The 21,907-nt window shown below is 40.9% G+C and overlaps 2 protein-coding genes and 1 long non-coding RNA gene across 6 annotated transcripts; 1 reads left to right on the plus strand and 2 right to left on the minus strand.

Annotated features, from left to right (window-relative positions):
- Nucleotides 1-256: 256 nt before the first annotated feature.
- On the minus strand, nt 257-6,525 carry LOC130685883 (uncharacterized). Its single transcript, XR_008999727.2, has 4 exons — nt 6,315-6,525; nt 6,184-6,240; nt 6,035-6,106; nt 257-710 (listed from the first exon to the last, which is right to left on the minus strand). It is a non-coding gene; the product is annotated as an uncharacterized LOC130685883 (long non-coding RNA).
- Nucleotides 6,526-7,295: 770 nt separating this feature from the next.
- Nucleotides 7,296-8,798, plus strand: LOC130685864 (E3 ubiquitin-protein ligase RNF170-like). Of its 2 annotated transcripts, none has more exons than XM_059494281.1 (6): nt 7,296-7,540; nt 7,634-7,707; nt 7,771-7,869; nt 7,934-8,007; nt 8,072-8,206; nt 8,278-8,798. In XM_059494281.1, the coding sequence occupies exons 1-6, from the start codon at nt 7,437-7,439 to the stop codon at nt 8,587-8,589; spliced, it is 798 nt and encodes a 265-aa protein (XP_059350264.1). In that variant the 5' UTR covers nt 7,296-7,436; the 3' UTR covers nt 8,590-8,798. The 2 variants fall into 2 exon arrangements, with proteins under 2 accessions (XP_059350264.1, XP_057365135.1); XM_057509152.2 differs by having other exon boundaries at nt 7,297-7,540; nt 7,771-7,873; nt 7,938-8,007; nt 8,278-8,792.
- Nucleotides 8,799-9,017: 219 nt separating this feature from the next.
- On the minus strand, nt 9,018-21,903 carry LOC130685837 (orphan steroid hormone receptor 2-like). Of its 3 annotated transcripts, none has more exons than XM_057509119.2 (9): nt 21,752-21,903; nt 12,763-13,098; nt 12,484-12,663; nt 12,174-12,338; nt 11,665-12,026; nt 10,594-10,989; nt 10,407-10,515; nt 10,040-10,303; nt 9,018-9,929 (listed from the first exon to the last, which is right to left on the minus strand). In XM_057509119.2, the coding sequence occupies exons 2-9, from the start codon at nt 12,881-12,883 to the stop codon at nt 9,829-9,831; spliced, it is 1,698 nt and encodes a 565-aa protein (XP_057365102.1). In that variant the 5' UTR covers nt 12,884-13,098; nt 21,752-21,903; the 3' UTR covers nt 9,018-9,828. The 3 variants fall into 3 exon arrangements, with proteins under 3 accessions (XP_057365102.1, XP_057365103.1, XP_057365104.1); XM_057509120.2 differs by lacking the exon at nt 21,752-21,903 and adding an exon at nt 20,205-20,382; XM_057509121.2 differs by lacking the exon at nt 21,752-21,903 and adding an exon at nt 13,898-14,088.
- Nucleotides 21,904-21,907: the final 4 nt, after the last annotated feature.

The raw sequence follows: 21,907 nt of genomic DNA on the forward strand, positions 1-21,907 counted from the left end.
ACTATAATTTTTCATGGTGCGAACATCTATTCTCTTATTCTATTGTTGTAATTATATTTCCACAAAAAAAAAACACCAGTTGCTCGCAGTTATATTGCCCATCAATTTTTATTTTTTTTTTCTTTAAAAAAAAACGTAGTTAATTAAAAAATAAAAATGAAATTGGAAAAAATACGGTTGCCATGGCAACGTCGCGTAGGCCTATCGCAGCAAAGGATATCCACTTCGCTTGTGCCAATCGATTCAACCTGCAGCTCGAGTTGCAATCAAACGATAGAAACGAGTAATTTCGGAAAAAAAAAAAACGTGATGCTTTCAAGAAAAACGCAGCTTGAATCCGATTTTTCACGCGTGAGATGACGTCAGCAGCCTCCCGCAGAGAGGAGAAAGGCAGCCCCCAAAAAGAAGCCTTTTCGCGCCCTCTGACCCCCACTTTTTGTTAGCCTCTAAAAAATTACGTTCCAACACTAGAGAACTTTGAAGTGTCTACTTAGTACAAGAAAGACTGTAGCAACACACATACATTTCTTCGCTGCATTTCCTTTTTTCTTTTCTTACGAACGGTTAGGCCAAATCAAATGAATATGTTTTTTCTTTCACATATTTTTCTGTCTGGTCACGATGTTTTCACACAGCTCCGTTTGGGGCCCCCTTGATGACGAGATGCTTTTTCCTTTAGCTGCTGTTGAAGCATCTTCTTCTTCTTCTTTCTGTACAAAAAAAAAAAAATATGATGGTTTTTGTGTAGAGATGGCCATCCAGCTGGCCCAACAGCAGCACCAGCACTTGACCGTTTTCTTTTATAACGAGACGTTTGAAAGAAAAAGGAGGGGGGGGGGGGGCGAGAGAGGGAAACGGCCAAGTTTTTCTTGCTGTAACATACACACACAGGGCTTGTTACGTCTTTTCAAATTTCTCTAGACGTATAGAGTATATGTATAAGAAATCAAATATTAGACAGCACTTATTATCTATGAAAATAGTGCCGACTCATTTTAGCCCAACAGCTTTCTAGCGAGCTCGTGTAAACACACAAAAGATTTTTTCCTGTCCTATAGGCTTAACACACATTTAAGGTTTCGTCATCGTTTTTCAGTTTTATTCGGGGAAGGAGGGGATAAGGCATCATTTTTTTTATTGTACCGTTTCTAAATGATTCTCCTTTAATTTTATGGGACTATTTATTTGTGGTTTTATTTTGATTTGATAATTACGTATAAAGACACGCTGTTTGCCGACAGCAGTATCTGAATTGATGTCTGTTTGAATCAAGACGTTTTTCTAATATCAAAATAAGAAGAGACTCTGAAATTGATTGAAACGAATCACGAGCCTCAGCGAACTCGTGAAAAGAGGTGCTGGGTCTTGGGCGGGCGTGGTCTCGTAAAATAAATCAATACTTTTGGGCTTCTCCCTGTTAAAATTCTATACGTTTCAGCGTCTGATGCCAAAACGGAACAGCCCTCGCACATTTACATTTAAAAAAGAACTCCGGCAAAAAGAAATGAAAAACATTTTTGAACAACAACTCCCGAAAACCTTCCCGACCAGAGTTTTTGAAATGATTGAAGCAAATAGTTAAGTTGAATTTAATTTCGTGAGGATGTTTAGAGTAGAAAATCAGCAGCCCTGAACCTTTAAGAAAAAAAAAAAAAACAAGAAAAAGAAAAGTTTGAATGGCGTATCGCGTTTTCTTATCTTAAATCAAACTAATCTATTGAAACTGCGCTCTAGTTTCGATTCTTATTTGTTTGCCACTATCGCCCACTTCTATCGCCGACATTACAGTTTAAAACGCGTTCAAATGTGAAACAGACGCAACTGCTAGGTGCTGAAAAGAACAGAGAGCGTCACGGTCCCAGCAATGATCTATGCGGCCCAGAAAAGCGGAACGTTGGCGTCTGCGACACTAACGCCATCTATTGCCGCTTTCAAATTATTTCTTTTTTTTTTTTATATTGTCTGTAAAATCGAAAGATCTTAGAATGTAAGAAAACAACATTTGAATGCGTCCTAGAACACAATCGTGTTGATGTCGAATGATTTTGCTTTCGGAACGTGTAAGATCCTAATCGCCGGCGAAGAGATGGGTAGATCCCCAACACAAAAACAACTGTCGAGAGGTCTAGAATCAAACCATTCGCTCTTTGAAACAACAGTGATAATGGAGTTTTCTTATTTTTTGTTTTGTTTTGTTTTATCTTTGTGTTTAAACTATCGATCGATGACGTCAGCAACAAACAAGGGCCAAACAAAAATAATGTATAAGAAAAAAAAAGAAAAGAGAAACGCAGCGAAACTGGATCCATCGGCTTGACGGAGCTCGACGGCGATTTTCTCAAATGTTGACATTAACTGAGGCTGTCGAGTCAACAAAAACCTTTTTTTTCTTTTTATTTACTAGGAGGGTTAAGATTGAATTTCTCCCCACCATAACCGACGGCCTAATTCGTTTAACTTTGATTCCATTTAAATGCAGCACTTCTACGAAAAGCAATCAAAAGAAAAACTTGGATACAATTGGATGATGATGGAACTGCAGTGCCATGAACACTTGAACCATTCGAAGAAATGTAAATCGCAATAATAAAAAAAAAAAGGATTTTTGGATTTCATCCACTTCCGTAAATGGATACGAAATTCAATTAGCACGCCACGTAAGTATATAACATTTCTTTCCTTTTTTTTTTTCTAAACATACAATTTAATGCATATCCTTTATATTTGCCGCATACCAAACACACACGTCTATTATAAGGGTGGTGGGCGGAGGGATTTTCAGCGTTAAAAAAAAGATGGGCGGGGTCTTTTTTTTTGGTGAGGGGGGGTGGGTGGACGGCGCCGACGCCATCGCCCGTTATTATACCACAACACACATTTTCCCTTATACCGACCTGCCCTCGCCCTGCATATTATAGTTTATAGGCGAGCACCTAAACATAACAGAAGATGAAAAACTTCGTTTCTTTCTTTTAAAAGTACAAAAAATAAATGTGCATTTTTTTTCTTTCGTTGCGTCATCGTCCAGCCGTTCAATAGTTTCGCCTTTTTGATCGATGGATGTTTCACCACCAACCGTCTACATAACATTGTGCTTTTATTTATCTTCAAATATTACCACGTGCAAATGTCCTGGGCGATCTCCAACTGCACGGATGGCCGCCTTTTGAGCGATGGATGATGGATCATTTTCCACGACTTTTGGATCCCAGGTTTTTTCTGATTTCTTTTCAAGTCTTCCGTTTTTAGAGCTAACTGTCGTGCTGCGTTTTCAAACATCATGGCTCCCAATGTTTTTGATTGTTGCTCAGAAAGCCGTGCCGTTTCGCTATTGTTTGGGCTTGAACGCCGCATAACATACAGACTGGCTTTCGAGAAATAATCAGAATCACAAAAGAGCGACGAATCGACGCTACTGCAGCAGCACGCAGTGACGCAACAACATGTCTCAGACGCTTAACGTATTACGTTATGCCCAATTTGAAACATTTCATGGGTGCCGTATTATGTTCGTCATGTCTTACAGAGATTCTTTAAAAAAGAAATTATTACGTGCCATGTTGACCACGGATCGAACGCCCCCTATGGCTTAGGTTCATCAGAACACTGGAAAATCCCAGTTTTTCGGAACGATATCGGAAGACAACTCTGTATACAATCTTCGTATTTGTTTTTTTCGGTCAATATCAGTGTGCGTTGATTGACTTATTGACACTTATGGAAGTGCCTGCCTTATCTGTTTGTTTGCGTTACAGTCTCTCACTCTCCGTCTGTTGCCCAATCAGCCCATTAGGTATTTAGGCCATATTCCAAATGTCAAGTCTGGTCCAGGTATTTCCAGTACACGAGGACTTAAAAGTAGAGGCTTCGCCCTTTTCCCTTTCGAAAACATCTTTAAAGATTAATACTTGCTCAAATGCAAATGAATGTTTTTCCGCATCGTCGGGTAATGTACGGTGTAATTATCTGCTGTGGCCAGGTGAAATGCGCGCCGTGGGTTGGAATTGATTATGAATTTTTTAAAAGATAGGAAAATAACACGGGACGGCTAATGACGAGGCGATCAATTTCTAGGGAAATACCAGCACGGGGATGTTATAGCGAGAAGAAAACTTGGTCAAAGATGCCGCTAATGGACGGGGCGGTGAAATCACGGAAGTGTTTTGTTCGATTTTTCCCGCTAGCTCGTTCCGTCGTGTTCATTCAAATCGGTTTTTAATGGGAACCGTTGTTAATTTGTGATTTTATTATGTTCAGCACTGCTAACGAAGCGCGTGAGAACTGTGGTAAATATAAAGAAAAACGTAAATGGGAATCAAAAACACGGTCGCCATCTATGAGAGATAAATACAAACTATTCTCCTACGCCATCTAGCCAACAAATTTTGTACCCTTTCGATTAAAAACAATTCGCCGGCAGATGACAAATAATACGCGTCAAACCGAAAATCTATCAAGAATGAAAGGTATAGTTTTATCTTACTTACAATCAAATCCCCCTTTTTAAAAAAATTAATTACTTGTTATTTACAGGAAAGATTTGACCAGCCAGCTGTGACGTCTCATTCTGATTTCGGGGTAATGGTACCGGACAATGTCGATATATTGTCCCACACCATTCAAAATGAAGGATGTTCTTGGCATTAACAAATAATAAAAGAAGAGACGTAAACAAGGAAAAAAAATTGACCAAAATAGAAAAATAAAACCATGAAAAATGATGAAACACATAAAGTTGATTCATCGTCAACCAAGCGGGTCTGCGACATATTCCCATTATCTTTCATTTTTTTCTTTCCTTTTTTATAATAGGATTATAAAGAAACGAGAAGAAGAAAAAAAAAAAGTTCACACTTTGTAAGCTTCAAAGCGGGAGTTACGCCTCAAGCCGCATAGACAAGCCACCCCCCCCCCCTGCCTTCCCCTTAAAAAAAGCGACGCAACAAATCATTCGGCGCTGTGGCAAGTAGGGCGTGACATTCCTCCGTACAATATCTACATAAAGGACACCTAACGCAACATAATACTCGGAAAATAAAAATGAGGGTGGACGAATGCTTGGGCGCAAGGCTAACAACCTAATCAATTACAGGCCTGGAGAGATCTTGTACACGTGCAACGTTCAACCTGTCATCAGGTCCGTTTTTGTCTGCACGTTCCAAAAGCTCAATTTGCCAAACATTTTCATGTTTTTTTTTGTTCTTTTCTTCTGAGCTGTACAAACAGGCAAAATTATAATGAGGGGCAATCCACCATGGCGTAACTAAACAGGTTCAGACACGATATTCACAAACATTCTTCTAGAACGGTGAAAAACAGGTGAAGGAGGCGAACTTTGTATAACATAGTGCAGCCTATTGTTTTAATTAAGGCAAAGCCTCTTTCAAAAAAAAAAAAAAAAAAAGAGACAGATACCTTGAATTAAAAGGGATATGAGAATTTTCTTTCCTTAATTAACTTTGATATTTCTTTGACTAGACCGTTCGCAGAGTTTATGTGTTTAGTTTAACTTGTTATCGTGAGAATCAGCAACGAAGCGTGAATATGAACAGTATTCTTGTACTTGCAGGTCTTTAGGTGTGCGGTCACGAACCACGTCCTTTTTTTTTCCTATTAAAACCACAACAATCTGTTTACCCTTGGCCCTGTTTCTCTGTTGCCCAATGCCCTATGACAACCAGTCAACCACCTCTCACGTCCGTCCAAACGTAATCTCGTGAAGAACGCAAGAGAAATTGTCCACTCCGTAAACCTCATAAATCGATTGTCAGTTTACTCTTTGAAAAAAAGAAAAACGTTCACGCCCTATCCTTTTAGGGGTTAAATTGAATTTTTCAAAGTGACTGATTTTTGTGTGCCATTGTGAATGGGGATGACGTTTAAGTGTCAAGAGTTCAATTAATCAGCCAATTGAAAGAAATGTCTGAAATCATCGCTACTGAACTGACTTAGGAAAAAAAAATGCAAAGTCACCCAACGGTGTTTACTGAATGCACGGGAGATATGGTCGATGATAAAAAAAAAAAGAACTTACCTGGAATTTGGAAGTCCGGAATTCAAGGTTGTGGAATTGCTATTGACGAGATTTCCTTTGCTAACTTCTGACCTGAATAGAATTGAAAGGCACCTGATTATTTTTTTTTTACGGTCATAATGCTTCTATACAATCTTTTGTGTGCTTACTTTGAACGAAAAAGCATTCACGCATGACGAAATTCCTCCTTACATTCATAGTATTTCCTAGAACATCCAATAGATGGCACTTTATATTAAAAAAATTTCGAGCCAAAAACAAAAAATTTAGTATTGAATACCTGAATTTGGGAACACCGTGACACCATTAGGTGTGTTCAGTAACCAGAGCATAACTGATGGGTTCCTCTGAGGTCATCAACGCCGATAACAAAAAAAAAGTAGGCAGGGTCATCGATGAATACTTTCTTTTGTTATCGATCTCCTTTCAAATGCCGGGTAGAAATGTTGCCTCTAATGAGGGGTAGCAATTCTTAGAAATTAACATCTGGATGCCTTGAACATAAACCTATTAATAATTTGCAATTTAAGCCTTCTAAATATCAATTCATTTGCACCTCCCTCCGAGGCATCAATTGAGTTGTTTTTAAATATGCACGATGTCTAGCGATTAGCATGATTCTTTAAATGAATAATTCATTCAATGCAAATTGCCAAATATGAAGATGTGACTGATTTCTTTCTCAAAGGTTATACTAGTCAGTCACGTATGTTCCGTCCGTTTAAGCATAGCATTAAAAACTCAATGTCACGACAGTTTCGGTCTTTTTTGGCTTACGTTTGTTGTTATTGTCATGTCGAGTACGTCTTGACATTTGCTTTCATCTGTGACCATTTGAGAAGTCAGTGAACTTTCAAAGAGATGGCAAGTCGTGGTAATCATATACCGTTTAGAATTTCCATAAAGTCATGATGGATTGTCATGATGGATTGCCAAGCTGTGATGCATGGTTACATCTGTTGCAGCTCGAATGTAAGAGATAATAGCCCATACCCCATTTGAACCGACCAACTGCTGTTGCATGGCGAGCTTCGGTCAACGAGTCTTACGTTAATGAAAGAGACTACGAGCGTTAAAAAGTCTACTAGTATTCTTAAATGTCACATTATAAAGCTTTATAATCTAATTGATAAAGTGATAAATAAAACATGCGTTTTTACCTTGCTAAAGAAGAAGTATTAGGTGCTGTGGGAAGAGGGTTCGAGTTGCTCTCCAGCACTGCCATTGTTTTTTTTGACACTGGGGCTTTATTTTCGTCTGCTTGGCTACGTGCACTTAAAAATTTAACGATGTATCAACGTTGTGAAACCGTGTTGAGAAATTGTTCCAATGTCACTTCGGTTTTTTAGCTAATAAAAAAATTTAAACGTCCAAAACACCCTGGTGCGATATCCAGGGGAAAATGTTAATGTCTTTGCTCAGCATTGAAGGTGTTGGGGAAGAAGTTATTCTCAGCGCAGTCGCCTGTGTACTTGCACTCCTTGTGTTTGGATATTACATGATGAGGTTAGTTTATTCGATAATTTATCCTGGTGTTGGTTAAGTTTTTGTGCTAATTCCTTTTTTTTTGTGTGTGTGTGTGTGTGTGGCCCTTGGTAGAAATGAAAGACGAGAACAAACTGTTCATCCTGAAGAGAGGGAAAATATGAATTTACTTCGTGAATCCATGAGTGGTAAAACTTTTCCTTGTTCGTAAAAAAGAAAATAGGTGCTAATAGTGACATGTTTGACACAAGTTGAACCGAGAAGGAGGTACGGCTCACAGAATCAATGTCCCGTGTGCCTAAATGATATTGCCTACGAGGTGGAAACCAACTGTGGTCACGTTTTCTGCTGTAAGTGTGAAAGCTTGCATTTTAGGCTAACACATACCAAAAGAAGATTTCTCTCCATTTTCAGGTAGGTGCTGGCTTGCTTACAGAGCCCATGGAAATTTCTTGGGGGCAGTCCGTTGCCCTGTTTGTAGACAGCAGGTGAATAGTCACACAAGGGCCACCATATGGGATGCAATCAAGTTACAGATGTCTTACATTTCAGGTTACGATCCTGTTTCAGTGTTTCACCGAGAATGAATTGAACCCTACCAGCGGCTCAGAAGAAGAGCCGGAGCTCGGTACGTTCATCCGCGAAATTAACAGCTACAATCGTCGCTATAGCGGCGAACCCCGACAGGTGCTTCACATATGGTCAATTAAAAACGTATTCATATTAATCGTTTGCCTATTTTCATTTTTTCCTGTTAGTTCTGGGAAACTGTACGCGAGCTTCCCATTTTGTTTCGTCATCTCGTAAGTGAAATCTTTTCGGAGGGTGGCTTCCTCTACTTGTATCGCCTTCGTGTCAGCCTTCTCGTCGTTGGCTGTGTGATCTACCTTCTCTCGCCACTTGATATCGTGCCGGAAGCCGCATTCGGCCTTCTTGGCCTTGTAGACGACATGTTGGTCCTGCTGGTCGTCAGCGTTTTCCTCACGAACGTGTACCGCAATTACATAGCTGACGGTGGCAATATTTTCGGCCGTCACAATCAGCCTCCACCTTCGTCCACGTCAAATTGACTTGAAACATTAAAGTGCCGCTTATCTCTTTCTATTGTAATCCTGCTCGATTGTATATGTAGTATCACGTGCTGTTTTTTTAAATTCTGTTTGCTGGGGCCACTCATTTGAAAGCACTTTGGGATGGTGAATTTCTTCTGCTTATTTTTAATCTGTTGTTCTGTACCCATCCAAGAGAAGGAATTTGTATTTATAGAAAAATACCGACACTCGAAATAGACATGAAAGGAAAAAAAATGCAGCAGTCGGCAGCCCAGTATTTCAGCTGACGTAAGGTGGGGAGAGATGGGTGGGTGTTACAAATGGATTTCTTTTTTCTTTTCTTTTCCTGTTTAGTAGTTAATATATAATCCTCTTTCGTAACAAGAGAAGAAACAAAACAAGGATTTTTTGCAGGGAGGACTGGGTAGTGTATAGTGTGACAGGCATTTTCACAAAAAAAAATTTTATTTTGTTTTGTTTTTTTTAGGCTTATTTATAAATTGTTTCCGATCGAGCATATAACTCGGGACGCCAAAGTCTTGTAGTTTTTTTTTTTTTAGAAAAAAGATGGGTGGACAGAGAGAGAGAAAAGGGAGGGAACACAACCACGTCAAGAAGTCAAATATAATTATAAAGAGAAGTTATGCACACGACATTAGTCCTATTTTTTTTTTCCTCCAGGAGTTTAGGATTTGTCCTCGGGTACTAGATATCAACACAACATATTGTAATAATAATTAAAGACAAAATATAAGAATGTCGGGGAGATAGGAAAAAAAAAAAAAATGGGGAGGCACTTTGCAAACCTTGACAATCTCCACGAAGAAAAATTTTAAGAATCATGGTGGTACAATTTTCATATATTCAAAAAGGGTGAAAGAGGCTTGTGAAGTGATGATGGTAGAGAAGGATGAAAGATGAAGCCTCAGACACATTTTTCATTTTTAAAAAAGTGTTTTTAAAAACAACTCACTCGGCTGGATCATTCGAAAAAGAAAAAAAACAACACACACACGCACACACATTATCAAATCAATATATATATATATATATGTGGATATATGCACACTCATGAAAACCCTCGGATATACAGAAGACAAAAAAACATGAGGCGATTGTCGGGGGTAGGAGGAACCCGAAAGTTAAGAAAAAAAAAATCCCTACCCCGAGAAAAAAAAAAATTGATTTATATCTATAGTGAATAATTAATAATGAAAAATAAAAGGGATGTGTGTGGAGACGGACATCCCAAAAATTTTAGTGGCCGGCTGGAGAACGCGAATGCGTCCGGTGGTTCCCCGGCAAAGGAGAGGAAGACGACTGTTGGCCTCGGGGGCTAGGGCTGGCCATAGCTCCACCTACCCCCCCAAAAAAAAAAGACATTTTTAAAATGACGGACGTGAGAACAAAGTTGATTGTGTTTTTTTGTTTGTTTTTTTTCTGCGGTTAGATTGTTTGTTCTACTTACCAAATTGCCCGTTGTACTCGGTTGAATCCATGCGGAGGATGTAGGGAATGACCGAGTCAATGTGGACGGTGCCGATCAACGCAGCGAAGAAGAGTTCTTCCATCAAACCAGGTTGGAGAGAACGTAGTGGCGGAAGTCGTAAAAGCAAGCGAGGGAACCTGTCTTCAGCTTCTTCATTCCACGTTTGCGTTACATACGTCCGTAATTCTTTTACGGCCTTGTCTTGAAAACGCTCAACTTGGCGACCAGTCGATCCCGCGTGATCTACACAAAAAACGAAAACATAAAACGATGACAAATGATGTAAATGTTGTTTCTTTTCGGCTGGCTAGTTTATAACAATAAATTCTTTTTTTTTTTTTTTTACCTGGACTAAAGAGTGCGATAGCTTTCAAGTAAGCATATTCATGTTCGTCAACTTGTAGTTTGGACATGGTGTTGACGTAATCTTGCAGCTGCAGAACGTGCTCCGTCACCTAGACAAACAATGGGAAGAAAGATGAACGGTCGTTAACTCAATTGCTGGGTTAAAAGGAAAGAAGGGGATGCGGTACCAATTTGACTCGCTGCGCCGAGACTTTGTCCTGAGCGACGGATGCTTGCAGGTGGGTGATGATGGCCGTCAGAATGGCCGGTAGGGACATGATGTGAGAGCACTGCGCCATGCCGAGGGCAAAGAGTTCGGACCAGCAACCTCGGACGAGTTCGATTTGAGTGTCGGACGAGAGCAGCTGGAAGGCGCCGATAGATCGGGCCCAGTGTACCGAAAGGAATAGGAGCCGCGAGGCACTCTCGCAGATGTAGTGAGCATTGAGGAAGACGGGCATAGGTGACGGCGTCGTCAGCTGGAACGACACGTTACCATCTGACAGGAGGGGACCTTCCAACTCATAGAGACCATCGTCTTCGTAATCGGCGCCCGTGCTCGACGTGTCTCCGCCGTTCATATTCTATGTGTAATAATAGTGAACAAGAATACGCTGTTTTACTTTTTTTTTTCATGTCTTTTTTTTTTTTTCTTGTGTGTGGGCAACGGGCAGGTTCATCTAAAGCAACAGGTGTTGGAAGTCGAATACGGTTGAGGGCATGACAGTTATGTGGAAGCTATCTGCTGCGAAGAATCCCAGAGAAGAAAACAGGAGAACAATGGCATTACGAGGAAAGAAAGAAGAAAAGAGAAACTCTGTGCCACAATTGAATGCCACAACAGGTTTTCGAAGAGGCTCCTTCTAAATGGAGCCCAATTAATTCCTTTTTCCTTCAAAAATTTAATTATGCTTGAATAAACAGACATCTGAATGGTTCACTTATTATCGAATACCTCCAAAAGTGATGGAACGAGGTCATTAATCTAGACACCCTAAACCACGTCAATTTCGGTAGCACAATTTTAATCGATACGATTTTCAAAAACTGGATATTTTCCACTACTGTGTCAAGTGCAATCAATTTGAAATGTTATCACACGCCGTTTCGTAACGTGGTTTTCGTTTTTAACGAGCAGACGAATACGCCTGGCGGCAAAAATCGCAATTGCAACGTTTCCAAACAAAAACAACAAATCTTACCACCAAAATAATGAGAATTTCATTTCTAAAAAAAAAAAAAAAAAAAAATGGCATTACCTTGGCCATGGTGTCAAATGCTTTGGAGATGAGGTTTTCTTTCGCCAGGTGAAGTGCATTAGCGACGGCCGCTTCATCGTTGGTGGTCGATGCAGAATCTTCGTCATCCGAATCGTCCTCCTCCTCCATTTTGACATTCTGTCCCCCTCCTCCTCCTCCACTTCCACCACGCTCGTGGTGGTGATGATGGTGATGATGATGTCGATCCGCATTCAAAGTTGCACGATCAGGTCTGTCAGCTGGCGACGCTCCTCGATGGTTCATCGGGTTACTGCTGACACCGCCAAAGGCTTCTGAACGCATGCCGGCCAACGACGTCACCACGCTGGCCAGCGTGCTGAGATCCGCGTTCCAGCCAAAGGCTACATCGATATTGTTTAACAAAATAAAAAAGGATCAATGGAGATGATGGGTCTTCTTCTTTTCACACATCGTTTTTCGCCAGCGGCTGATTGATTTATTTCAAACGAAACGCCATGCAAATGTTTTGTTTTAAACAAAAAACTCACGTTTTAGGATACCTGGCGATGAAACGTTCTGTCCGGAGGCTGAGAGGGCGGCACTGGCCGCCGATGAGAGATCGCCGCGCAGGAGAAAGTTTGCCGACGTCAACAATTGAGACGATGGTGACTCGGATTTCTTGTCGCCGGCTGGCTTCCGTTCCGATTGTACCGCTGGACGGTGAGAGTCAACACAATAGAAATTTGAAAAACAGCGAGAATTATGACGCATTCAAATCGATCGTCTTTGAACTCGAATTTTTAAGTGCAAAAATAATTTTTTTTTTTTTTTTTTTTTAAAGAATGGACAATTATTTACAATCGCTGCGCATGCCCATCGAGAGGCATTTTTGAAGACGGCAGTACTGGCACCGATTGCGGTGGTGTTTGGTGACTTCGCAGTCTTTTCCGCCACGACACGTGTAGCCCAGCTGTTTGCGGATAGATCGTTTAAAGAAACCTTTACAGCCCTCGCAGCTAATTGCTCCGTAATGGCGCCCTACATGTTTTTGGATTTTTATTATTATTACAATCGAAAAAAGTGGTCGAATCAATTGCCGGCAATAAAAAACAAAAACAAAAGACAATCGTTTTTCACCTGAGGCTCTGTCACCGCAGACGACGCAGTACTCGACGGAGAGGGCCATAGCTCCGCGCGGCGTCTTGTCCCCCGCGACGAGACTGATCGCCGAAGTGGACGAGTCCATCCTCATCGGCATCCAGTTGCACCTTTAATTAATCTTCTCTCCCTCCTTTTCTTTCTTTAACTTTGACTGTAATTTTTTTTTCTCAATAAATTTCAAACAAGAAATATATATCGCGTCGTTCTCTTTTTTTTTTTTTTTCTTTCTTGTTTCTCACGTTCTTCTATCTCCCCACACAGCCGGCACGACCAATCGAAACAAAGCTGACCGGTTCACGCACCAATCATCATCTACAAAAGATCAAACATTCAATTAAAAATTTTTTTTTTTCAAACTCATTAGAAGAAGAAAAAAACAAAACAAGTCCGGTGGAAAGTTCAACCGGATATTCACAACAAGTTTCTTTCTTTTTTTTTTTTTTTTCGAGGACGGAAAAAGGACGTGCTTGGTGGGAGGGATGCGGTCACGCCGGACGAAACAATAAACAACCCCAGAAAGAAAAAAAAAAATCCCACCCAATACAAGTAACACAAAAAAAAAAAAAAAAAAAATGGAAGAGAACCGACCTCATCATAAAAAAATAATAATAAAAGCTTTATTTTATTTTTTTTTTTTTTTCGGAACAAAAAAAGAGAAGGAGCAAAACGATGGTTGAGAGTGTCCAGTGTGGAACAAGGACGAATGGGGAAACGGACGCGGCTCACCTTGACACCCCAATGGCCACAAAAAGAAAAAGAAGAACAAAAAAAAAAAAAAAAAAAAAAAAAAAGAGGTTCCTTTCAATATATTTTTCTAGTGAGAAAAAAAAAAAGGCAGGCAAAACTGGGCAGCCAAGCGAAACAACCAAACCAAAAAAAATTACACCCCCCCCCCCCCCCCGAATTATTATATATTTTTTTCCTCAATTTCCAGGGAGCGCGACACCTGTTGCTTGCGGCACAACACACTTTTTTTTTTTTCAACAGTTAAATAACAAGAAAAAAGAAACACAATCGGTCACGAACTCCCCTGGCCTTATTTTTTGAAAGTTTTTTTTATACATTCCTTGATTTTGATCAATTTCATTCCCAATTAGTTTTGAACGTGTACCTTTTGCTTTTTGAACTCGTCGTTCGTTGACGTATAACCCCAATCGCACCAAATTTCTCAAACACACCAACACACGAAAAAAATATTCAAATGTCCAATCGTTCACGAAAAATCGAGGGTTCAAAAAAACAAAAACAAAAACAGACTGAGCGAACGCGTGCGGGAGTGAGAGAGAGAGAGAGAGACGGATCAGAGTGGACCGTCTTGACGGCGACCTGGTCAGCGACTGTTGTGTTTTTTTCTCCCGCCTGTGAACCGCACACTCTCTCTCGTGTGGGTCGGTCGACTCGGTCGACTCCTCTCTGTGTGTGTGTGTGTGTGGCTCACGGCGCTAGCCGCTACACCACCTGGCTCTCTCTCTCTCTCCCTCTCTTTCCCCTCGTGTCTTCTCAGCCGCGGCCGACAGTACGCTGACCTGTTGCTGGAACGTGAACCCGTCACATGTGGTGTGTTCCAGCAGACCATGCGGAACCCGTAAAAAGAAAAAGAATTCTTTTTTTTCTTTTTTAAACACATGATTTTCTACATCCACCTTAGAAAGTCCGTCTCTCACAGCACACAACGGGTTGATTGCGTCCTTTTTGATGTAGCCGCATCTCTTCTACTTTGCGCTGAGTCAGCACGTGAACAGAAGCTTCACTGTTGTCACATTTTCTCTTGTTCCTCCACCTCCTCTCTTTACACGATATTCTCACATTGAAAAGCGCCAGATGCGCTGCTGGATGATGCGTTTATTCGAATTGAAAAGAGACTCTCTCTCTCTCTCTCTCTCTCCTCAACATGACCTGCCAGGAATGTGCACCTTTACGCTGACCCATGACTTCATTTTTCAAAAAAAAAAAAAAAAAAATATTTCAAAAAGAATTTTTCGAATAACCAATAGTTCATCTTTAATTCCATTCTTTTCAAAGAAAAAAAAAAAAAACATTCCCCTATCCTTTGGTCAAAGATATTCGTATCAAGGTAGCGTATCGTTCCCATAGGTAAGACGGGACCCGAGGAATCTAACGACAGATGGCGTGCAACAGCTGCTGTTGCAACTTACTACAAAGTAGCCTCTTTTCACAAAAAAAATAAATAAAAATCGTAAATAATAAAAAAAAAAAAAAGGGCCGAGGGTTCAAGTTCCGCACGGCCGGGCACCTGTTCATCCAATCAAAGAGAAATGAATTTCACGAAGAAAAAAAAAAAAAAAAAACGAAGTCTTGGGGCCTGTGTGTGTAATGACGGGAGGTTGGCCAGAGGATTCGAGCGACTGGTCATCATCGTCCGTATATACACACCTGAGAAAAAAAAAATGGATTATATACCTTGAGCTTTTACTCACGGATGCGTGAACAGACCCCGGTCTAGAAATAGACGGTGCGCCCGACGCATCCCCCCCAACGTGAGCGCTCGCGCGCGCGTCGGGCCATTTAGAAAAGAAGGTTCAAGGACCAAAAAAAAAAAAAAAAGAGACACCACCAACCACCGTCACCACCGCTAAGAAAAAAAAAATGGTTCATAACAACAAGGCTTGGGAAGGGAACTCGGCTTTCAAGAGAAATAAAAAAAAATGAGGAGAAAAGCTACTGGGCCGGAACTTGGAGGCTATGACCATCGGCGATGGTTTCAGGGGGTGGATGAAGAATAGAATGGAAAGCTCACGGTTCGATAGGGTTGACAGCCCACTAGACATCCCTTGAAAAAAAAAAAAAATCCGTTCAAACAAAGTTCGGGTCACGACTGTGTGTTCTATACAAACAAAAAAAAAAAAAAAAAACCCGAAAAATATATAAAAAAAAAAAAAAGGGGAACCTGCACAGACAGCAGCGATGACCGGGCAACTTTTATATTTTTCTCAAATGTCACTGAGAAAGAAAAAAAAAAAATTTTAAATGGCGTCCGTCACGGCTGCTGTGTCCCTCTTTTTTTTTTTTTCTGGTGTGCATCTTTCACGAAACGGGTTGCGCTACATTTCCAAATGCTGCAAACAGCAAAAAGGAAAGAAAAAAAAAACAGGAGGAGGAGGAGGAGGACTGGAACTCATCATAAAATACCGTCATATGTGTTTGTACACGGACAACATATCGAGAGGGGGACCTGCTGCCGACATCACTTGGGCGTGAATTGTACCCGCGAGAGAGCAGCCGACCGTGATTTTTCTTTCTCTTTTTTTTTGTTTTTTCAATAAGAATCCCCACAGCCAACGTTCTTTAGAAAAAGAAATCTGTGACGGAGGTATTACACATGTTTGCCATAGGGAAACGAGACGACAGATGGGGGCCGTACAATCATTGTTATTAGTTCCATCCTCTCACAGACCTTTTTCCTTCTTCTTTCAAATTTTATCGACTAGTTGACGTTAAAGTAAAAGTTCAACAGCAGTTGCAAAAAAAAAATAAAATAAAATAAAAGAGCTACGTTTGCGTTGATGTCCGGCCATTTAAAAAAAAAGCTTCTCTCTTTAAATAAATAAAAAAATGAGATCCGGCTGCCGAGATTCATATTTTTTTTTTCTTTTTTCAAATCGCCCGCTCGTCAATCAAACACCTGCGCGCGCGCGCGATCGACCGCAGCCGTGCCTTCAACTACCTTTTAACATGTGGTGAGAACCCAATGCGGTTTTCAAAAGGGGGAGGTAAGAATACATTTTGAACCGGCCGACGGTAACATTGGCTGATCTCATTTCCAAATCCCCCCCTTTCCTCCCCACACACACACACACACACAAAAAAAAGGAGTTTAAATGATATCATCTCTTATATACAGTGAAAAAAAAAATGGCCCTCAGCGTGCCCTACCTCGGCAATGTATTTTTTGTTGTTATTGTTGTTCTTGTTCCTGTTGATTTTGTTGTATTGATGAACGACCTGTGCTGTCGTGACAGGTCGCTAGTCACGATTTGCTGGCTACAAAATCTGGGAACTTTTGAAAGTTAATTGAGTAGACGATGGCTTTATTTGTTTCAATACGAGAATGAAACAAAAAAAAAACTGGAACAATTGTTCCAAACGGATTTTTTTTTGTGTGTGTGTGTGTTTGTGCTTTTAAAGGTTTCCGCCCACTTCATTTGCCCTTTCGTGTTTTTTTTTTCTCTTTTCAATTACGGCGATGACGTTTTCGTGCGGGAGCAAAACGCCATCTATGAGCCGCCATTTCAACCCTTTCCCGAAAACAATTGACATGTCGATTGGGACACGAAAACCTCGAACAAGTTTACACATAAAGAAAGAAAAAAAAAGATGACCGTGATGTGCCTGTTCTTCTTAGTTGGTTATCGGGTTCGTTTCACCCCCCCCCCCCCCCGCCTCCAAGCCAAAAAAAAAAATAAATAATGTTTTTGCGTGATAAGCCTAGGAAAATTCATATCTATGTCAACTGAGGGGGGGAAACAAGACCACACACACGAACGCGTTTTCCGTTCGTAAATCCAAACAAATTGAGCAAGCAAAAAAAAAAAAAAAAAATCTAATTATAATAAATAATCGAAAATATTCAATTCGAGTAGGGGAAAAAAATTAAAAAAAAAAAAAATGCCATCGTGATAAATGAAAACGATCCTTGACCTACTGATTGAAAATCGTTTGTCCCTCAATTGGCAAACGACTTTATGGATCCCAAAACTTGAAATCGTGTGTTTGTGAGAGTTGGGGTGGTGGCATTCGTGTTCTTGGACGTCATAAAAAAAAAAAGAACATCGGTCCGAATTTGAGAGATAGAGGACACTTCTTCCCACGCTTTTTTTCTTTCTTATTTAGGAGCACAGACTTCTTTCGGGGGCAATGAAAAATGCATTTTCCCCAAACTTTTGTGGGATTGGGCCAAACTGGGTCAACGAAGACGCATTTTCAGGTCGCTACTACCGCAACCGGTTTTCCCATTTTTTGTTGTTTTTTTTTTTTTTTCAAACATCCTCCAGCTGACTTATACGTCTGTGTTGGGTCTTTGTTCAAAAACAAGTGGAAGGCTTAAGTCTGTCCCGAATCTACCTCCCTACCAGACATAATAATTTAACGATCAAAAATAAATCGCTAAAGCCCCTCGCCTTTTGGTTACGAAAGGCGAGGAGTGGGGGGGGGGGGGATCTGGGTTCGTCAAACGGGTCAAACCGGTTCAAATGGCACCGACATAAATTTTAGATTAAGAAACAGGGGGGGGGGGGGGAGGGAATAAAAAGAGAGAGAAGTGAAAGGCTGTTGGAGGTCACGAAAGCATCTGCAGTTAACAAACGCCAATACATTATGACGATTTAATTCCTTTTTCTTTCAAATCATAATTCAAATCGCCGCCAGGGGGACAAGAAAAAGAAACAACAACAGCAGTTGCACACCTGAAGCTACGAATGGTTTAACGATCAAAGAAAAAACGTCTCATTAAAGCGCTCCGAACAACACGAAAAAAAAAAAAACAGCATCTGTCATCGTTGTCCCGTAGATAATGACATTCCCTCCCTCTCCCCCCCCCTCGTCATTTCATTTGTCGTTTCTTTTCTTTCATTGTCCGAGTTTTCGTGACTCCACCCTCCCTCCCCCCCTTCCATTTTTTTTTTTTTTTAAGGGCGGATTCGATCGATGACCCGGGTTCACCGTCCCACGAAACAAAAACGAAAGTCGTGAGTTACAGAAGGAAAGAAAGAAAGAAAAAACTCTTCAGGGGGGAGAAGATACGAAACATCCAATGACGGACGATTGCGAGCAGGTCCTTTTTCTTCTCGTACACCGACCCTTTTTTTTTTTTCTTGTGCCACCAGTTCCCACCTGTGCGTGTAAAAAAGATTTTTCCTTCCCGCTTCTGTTGAAGAAAAAAAAAAAAAAAAACGACATGGTCGAAAAGGTTGGCCGAGGGTCACCGACCGGTCACGCAGCATTAAATCTCGTTCGGGTCCCACACCGATATAACGTTCTGGTGATGATTGTTTTCTTTTACGATTTTTTTTTTTAACTTGTACAACTAGAGGCAAATTTATTTATTTATTTTCTTTTTTAAAAACATTAGTTGAACTGACCATCTGCCGCAATTTGTCTTTTGCCGCGTTCCATTCTCGGTTCGTTGTACATCATCATCTGTGCTATTTGCAGCAGCTCATCTGGCGTGCGGGAGTCAGCAAAAAAAGGAGGGAGAGAGAGAAAACATTTTTTTTGTGTGTGTGTGTGTGTGTTGGACTGAAAGGTCACGAACCTCTCGCGACCTCCGCGGAACCCGGATGAAACGTAGCGCCCCCGGTCGATAACGCGCGCACGCCGAATTATTCCCCCCCCCCCCCCTTTCGTGGACCCCTTCCAGGGATCTTTCTATCCTTTTTTTTTTTATTATTATTTTTCTTGACGGTTGTTGATATTCTTTTGATTATAACCAAAATGGGGTGTAGAGGCGGTGTTTCACGCAGTTTCCCGCATACATCGGCCGGGGCAAGATACACACACACACACACACACACAAAAAAATGAAATTTATTCAAACCCGCATCCATCATCTTTCCATCGGAAAAAAAAGGAACGTTTTTTTTTTTTTTTGATGGAATGTTTCAATCAATGAATCGATTCATTTAATTTTAAAAATAATTATTTCAAGTTAAAATGCGAATGTCAACATTTCCGGTTCTGCAATTTCCTAAAATTGTGTGTGTCTGTTGTTGTCGCGCGTTTCCTCTTCTTTTGGGCTTCTATTACAACAAATCCCTCCTTTTTCTACTACCCCCTACCCCCGGAAAGGAAAAAAATATTTTCAAGGGGGTAGTAAAAAAAAGAAAAAACCGGTCAGCACAAACAACTCCCCCCTTCTCTTGTCTGACATCCTCTTTGCACCGCCAAAGTCTCCCCTTCTTTCTTTTTTTTTCGAAAATAAAACATTTCTTAACAAACAACAAGGTTACGGGTTCATATTATACAAAAAGTTGAAGCGCTTGATATTCACTTTGTAAAAAAAAGGTCACAGCCGAAAAACGATCCCACCATCTTCTTTTCAACAGGAACCTTCTTTCCTATTGGCTAGCAAAATAATAACGTATTCCCTACATACAAAATGTCGACCTTCCTCCTCCCCCCCCCCACGACCTTCTTCCAATTTTTTTTTTTTTTTTTTTTTGGGGGGGGGGGGGGGGGGGGAGCCCCGGTTTATTCTGGTCATGTGTGTTTCGGTTTTTACTTTAGTTTGGAAGAAGGGACAGGAAAAAAAAAAAAACGAAAGAAGATGAATTCAAATGTAGAAAACTCAATTGCCAGTTGAGTATAAACAGCCCACTAGATGGCTACGAAAAAAACGTGATAATCATGTTCCTTTCCCTCCAGTTTACCCCCAAAAAACACAAACGATTTTTGCCACTCACCTCACGTTAAAAACTGCCTGATGAATATCGATACACAACGTAGGTCCCATCGAGTCAGAATTGAAAAAAATAATAATAAACAATTCAACACAATTTGCACCACAGAAAACTGCACTAGAACACTCAACACACACACACACACACACAGACGGGGGAATGAGAGAAGGCGGAGCTGAACTGCAATAGACCCACTCGCAGTCACGACCTGTCCCGCACTCCGACCCTTGGCTTTGTAACAGTGCCAAGCGCCCTCTCTTTTCTCCCTTTGCGTCTTATTTTTATCCGACCTTCCCTCAGTCCCCTCTTTTCCGAAGGGGGAGGGGGGGAGATATCCAACAAATGAAGATAGGGGAAAAAAAAAAAAAGATGGAGCTAAAAAAGAAAAAAAAAAAAAGCCCAGAAGAGGGAGCTGGGGCGCACAATAATGTCTTATATATATATACTACCTGGGCTACACACAGCTTCCAAGGTAACATATAGCCCAAGCGTAACCTAACCTTAAACCCCCCCCCCACCTCCTTTTTCTCCTTTCCATCTTTTGCACCACTCCTCTCCTTTTCTATATTCTCTCCACCCTTTCCTTTGCCCTCCCTCCCCCCCCTTTTTTTTTCTTCTTCTTTCAAACCCAACCCCGTCGCAACCTATCGATCCATGTCGTTCCCCCCTCAAACCAACAAATCGATACTCGGTAGGTACCTTTTCTTTTTATTATTTATTTTATTATTTATTTTTCGTTCGAATTCGAAATAATAAAAGTTTTTGGCCTCCGGAAAAAAAGGGAACATTTTTGTTGTTGTTGTTTTGGGGAAACGCATTCCTCAGTTTCCCTCCATCCGCTGAATCGGATTTCTGTTTGACGTAATGCCGTCGATCAAATGTTTCCCGTCGGATCGCAGCGGCGGCGCTGGTGGACACACTCCCCCCACAAAAAAATTTGTTAAAAAAGTAAACCGAGAGTTTGATGTGCGACCGTTGTCCTTCCTGTCTCCTGTTACGTATCTTTTTTTTTTATTATTATTTATTCAGTTGGACACAAAAAATAAAAAAACGCTTTTTCAACTCAAACGACAGGGTACAGGTAAACAACACATTTTGTTTTGCTTTCTTCAAATGTTTCCTCAATGATAGTTGGGGGCCCTTAGCCGACCACGCTATCGTCAGTCTCCAAGGTGACCGCACCCCTGACCAATCTTTTTACCTTTGACCTTTATACATTTCAACGACGACGAGAATTCGAACCGTATTTTCCACGCATGCCTGATTCTTTTTTCAGTATCTCCCTTGAAATAATGGCGCCATTGGCCATCAACTAGAACAGCGCACACACACATTCGAACGTAGCACAACCTTTTCTCATTTCTAGGTCAGCGCCATGCCAAGATCAACGGCTTTCACTTTCGCTTGTTTTCAACCTCGTTTTGGCCTTGAGGAAGAAGAAAAAGAAAAAAAAAAACTCGCGCATGCACCGTGAGATCGCCCGGGCACTTCTATTATGCTAACGTAAACATCCAAGTTTGAGATTTTGTTCGGGGGGGTTTTTGTCTTACCTTTTTCTGGCGACTGCAAAGCATGGAGTCCAACACGAGGAGAAAACACAAGCACAAGTCAGTAGAGTCACAAACACTTTAAAGTGTGGTACACACGGTGTGTACAACGCCCAAACATCTGACACATTCGCTGTCATCCGAGTCTCGTTGCCCTCT

This window comes from Daphnia carinata, chromosome 2, assembly GCF_022539665.2.
Source record: "Daphnia carinata strain CSIRO-1 chromosome 2, CSIRO_AGI_Dcar_HiC_V3, whole genome shotgun sequence".
Classification (NCBI taxonomy): domain Eukaryota; kingdom Metazoa; phylum Arthropoda; class Branchiopoda; order Diplostraca; family Daphniidae; genus Daphnia; species Daphnia carinata.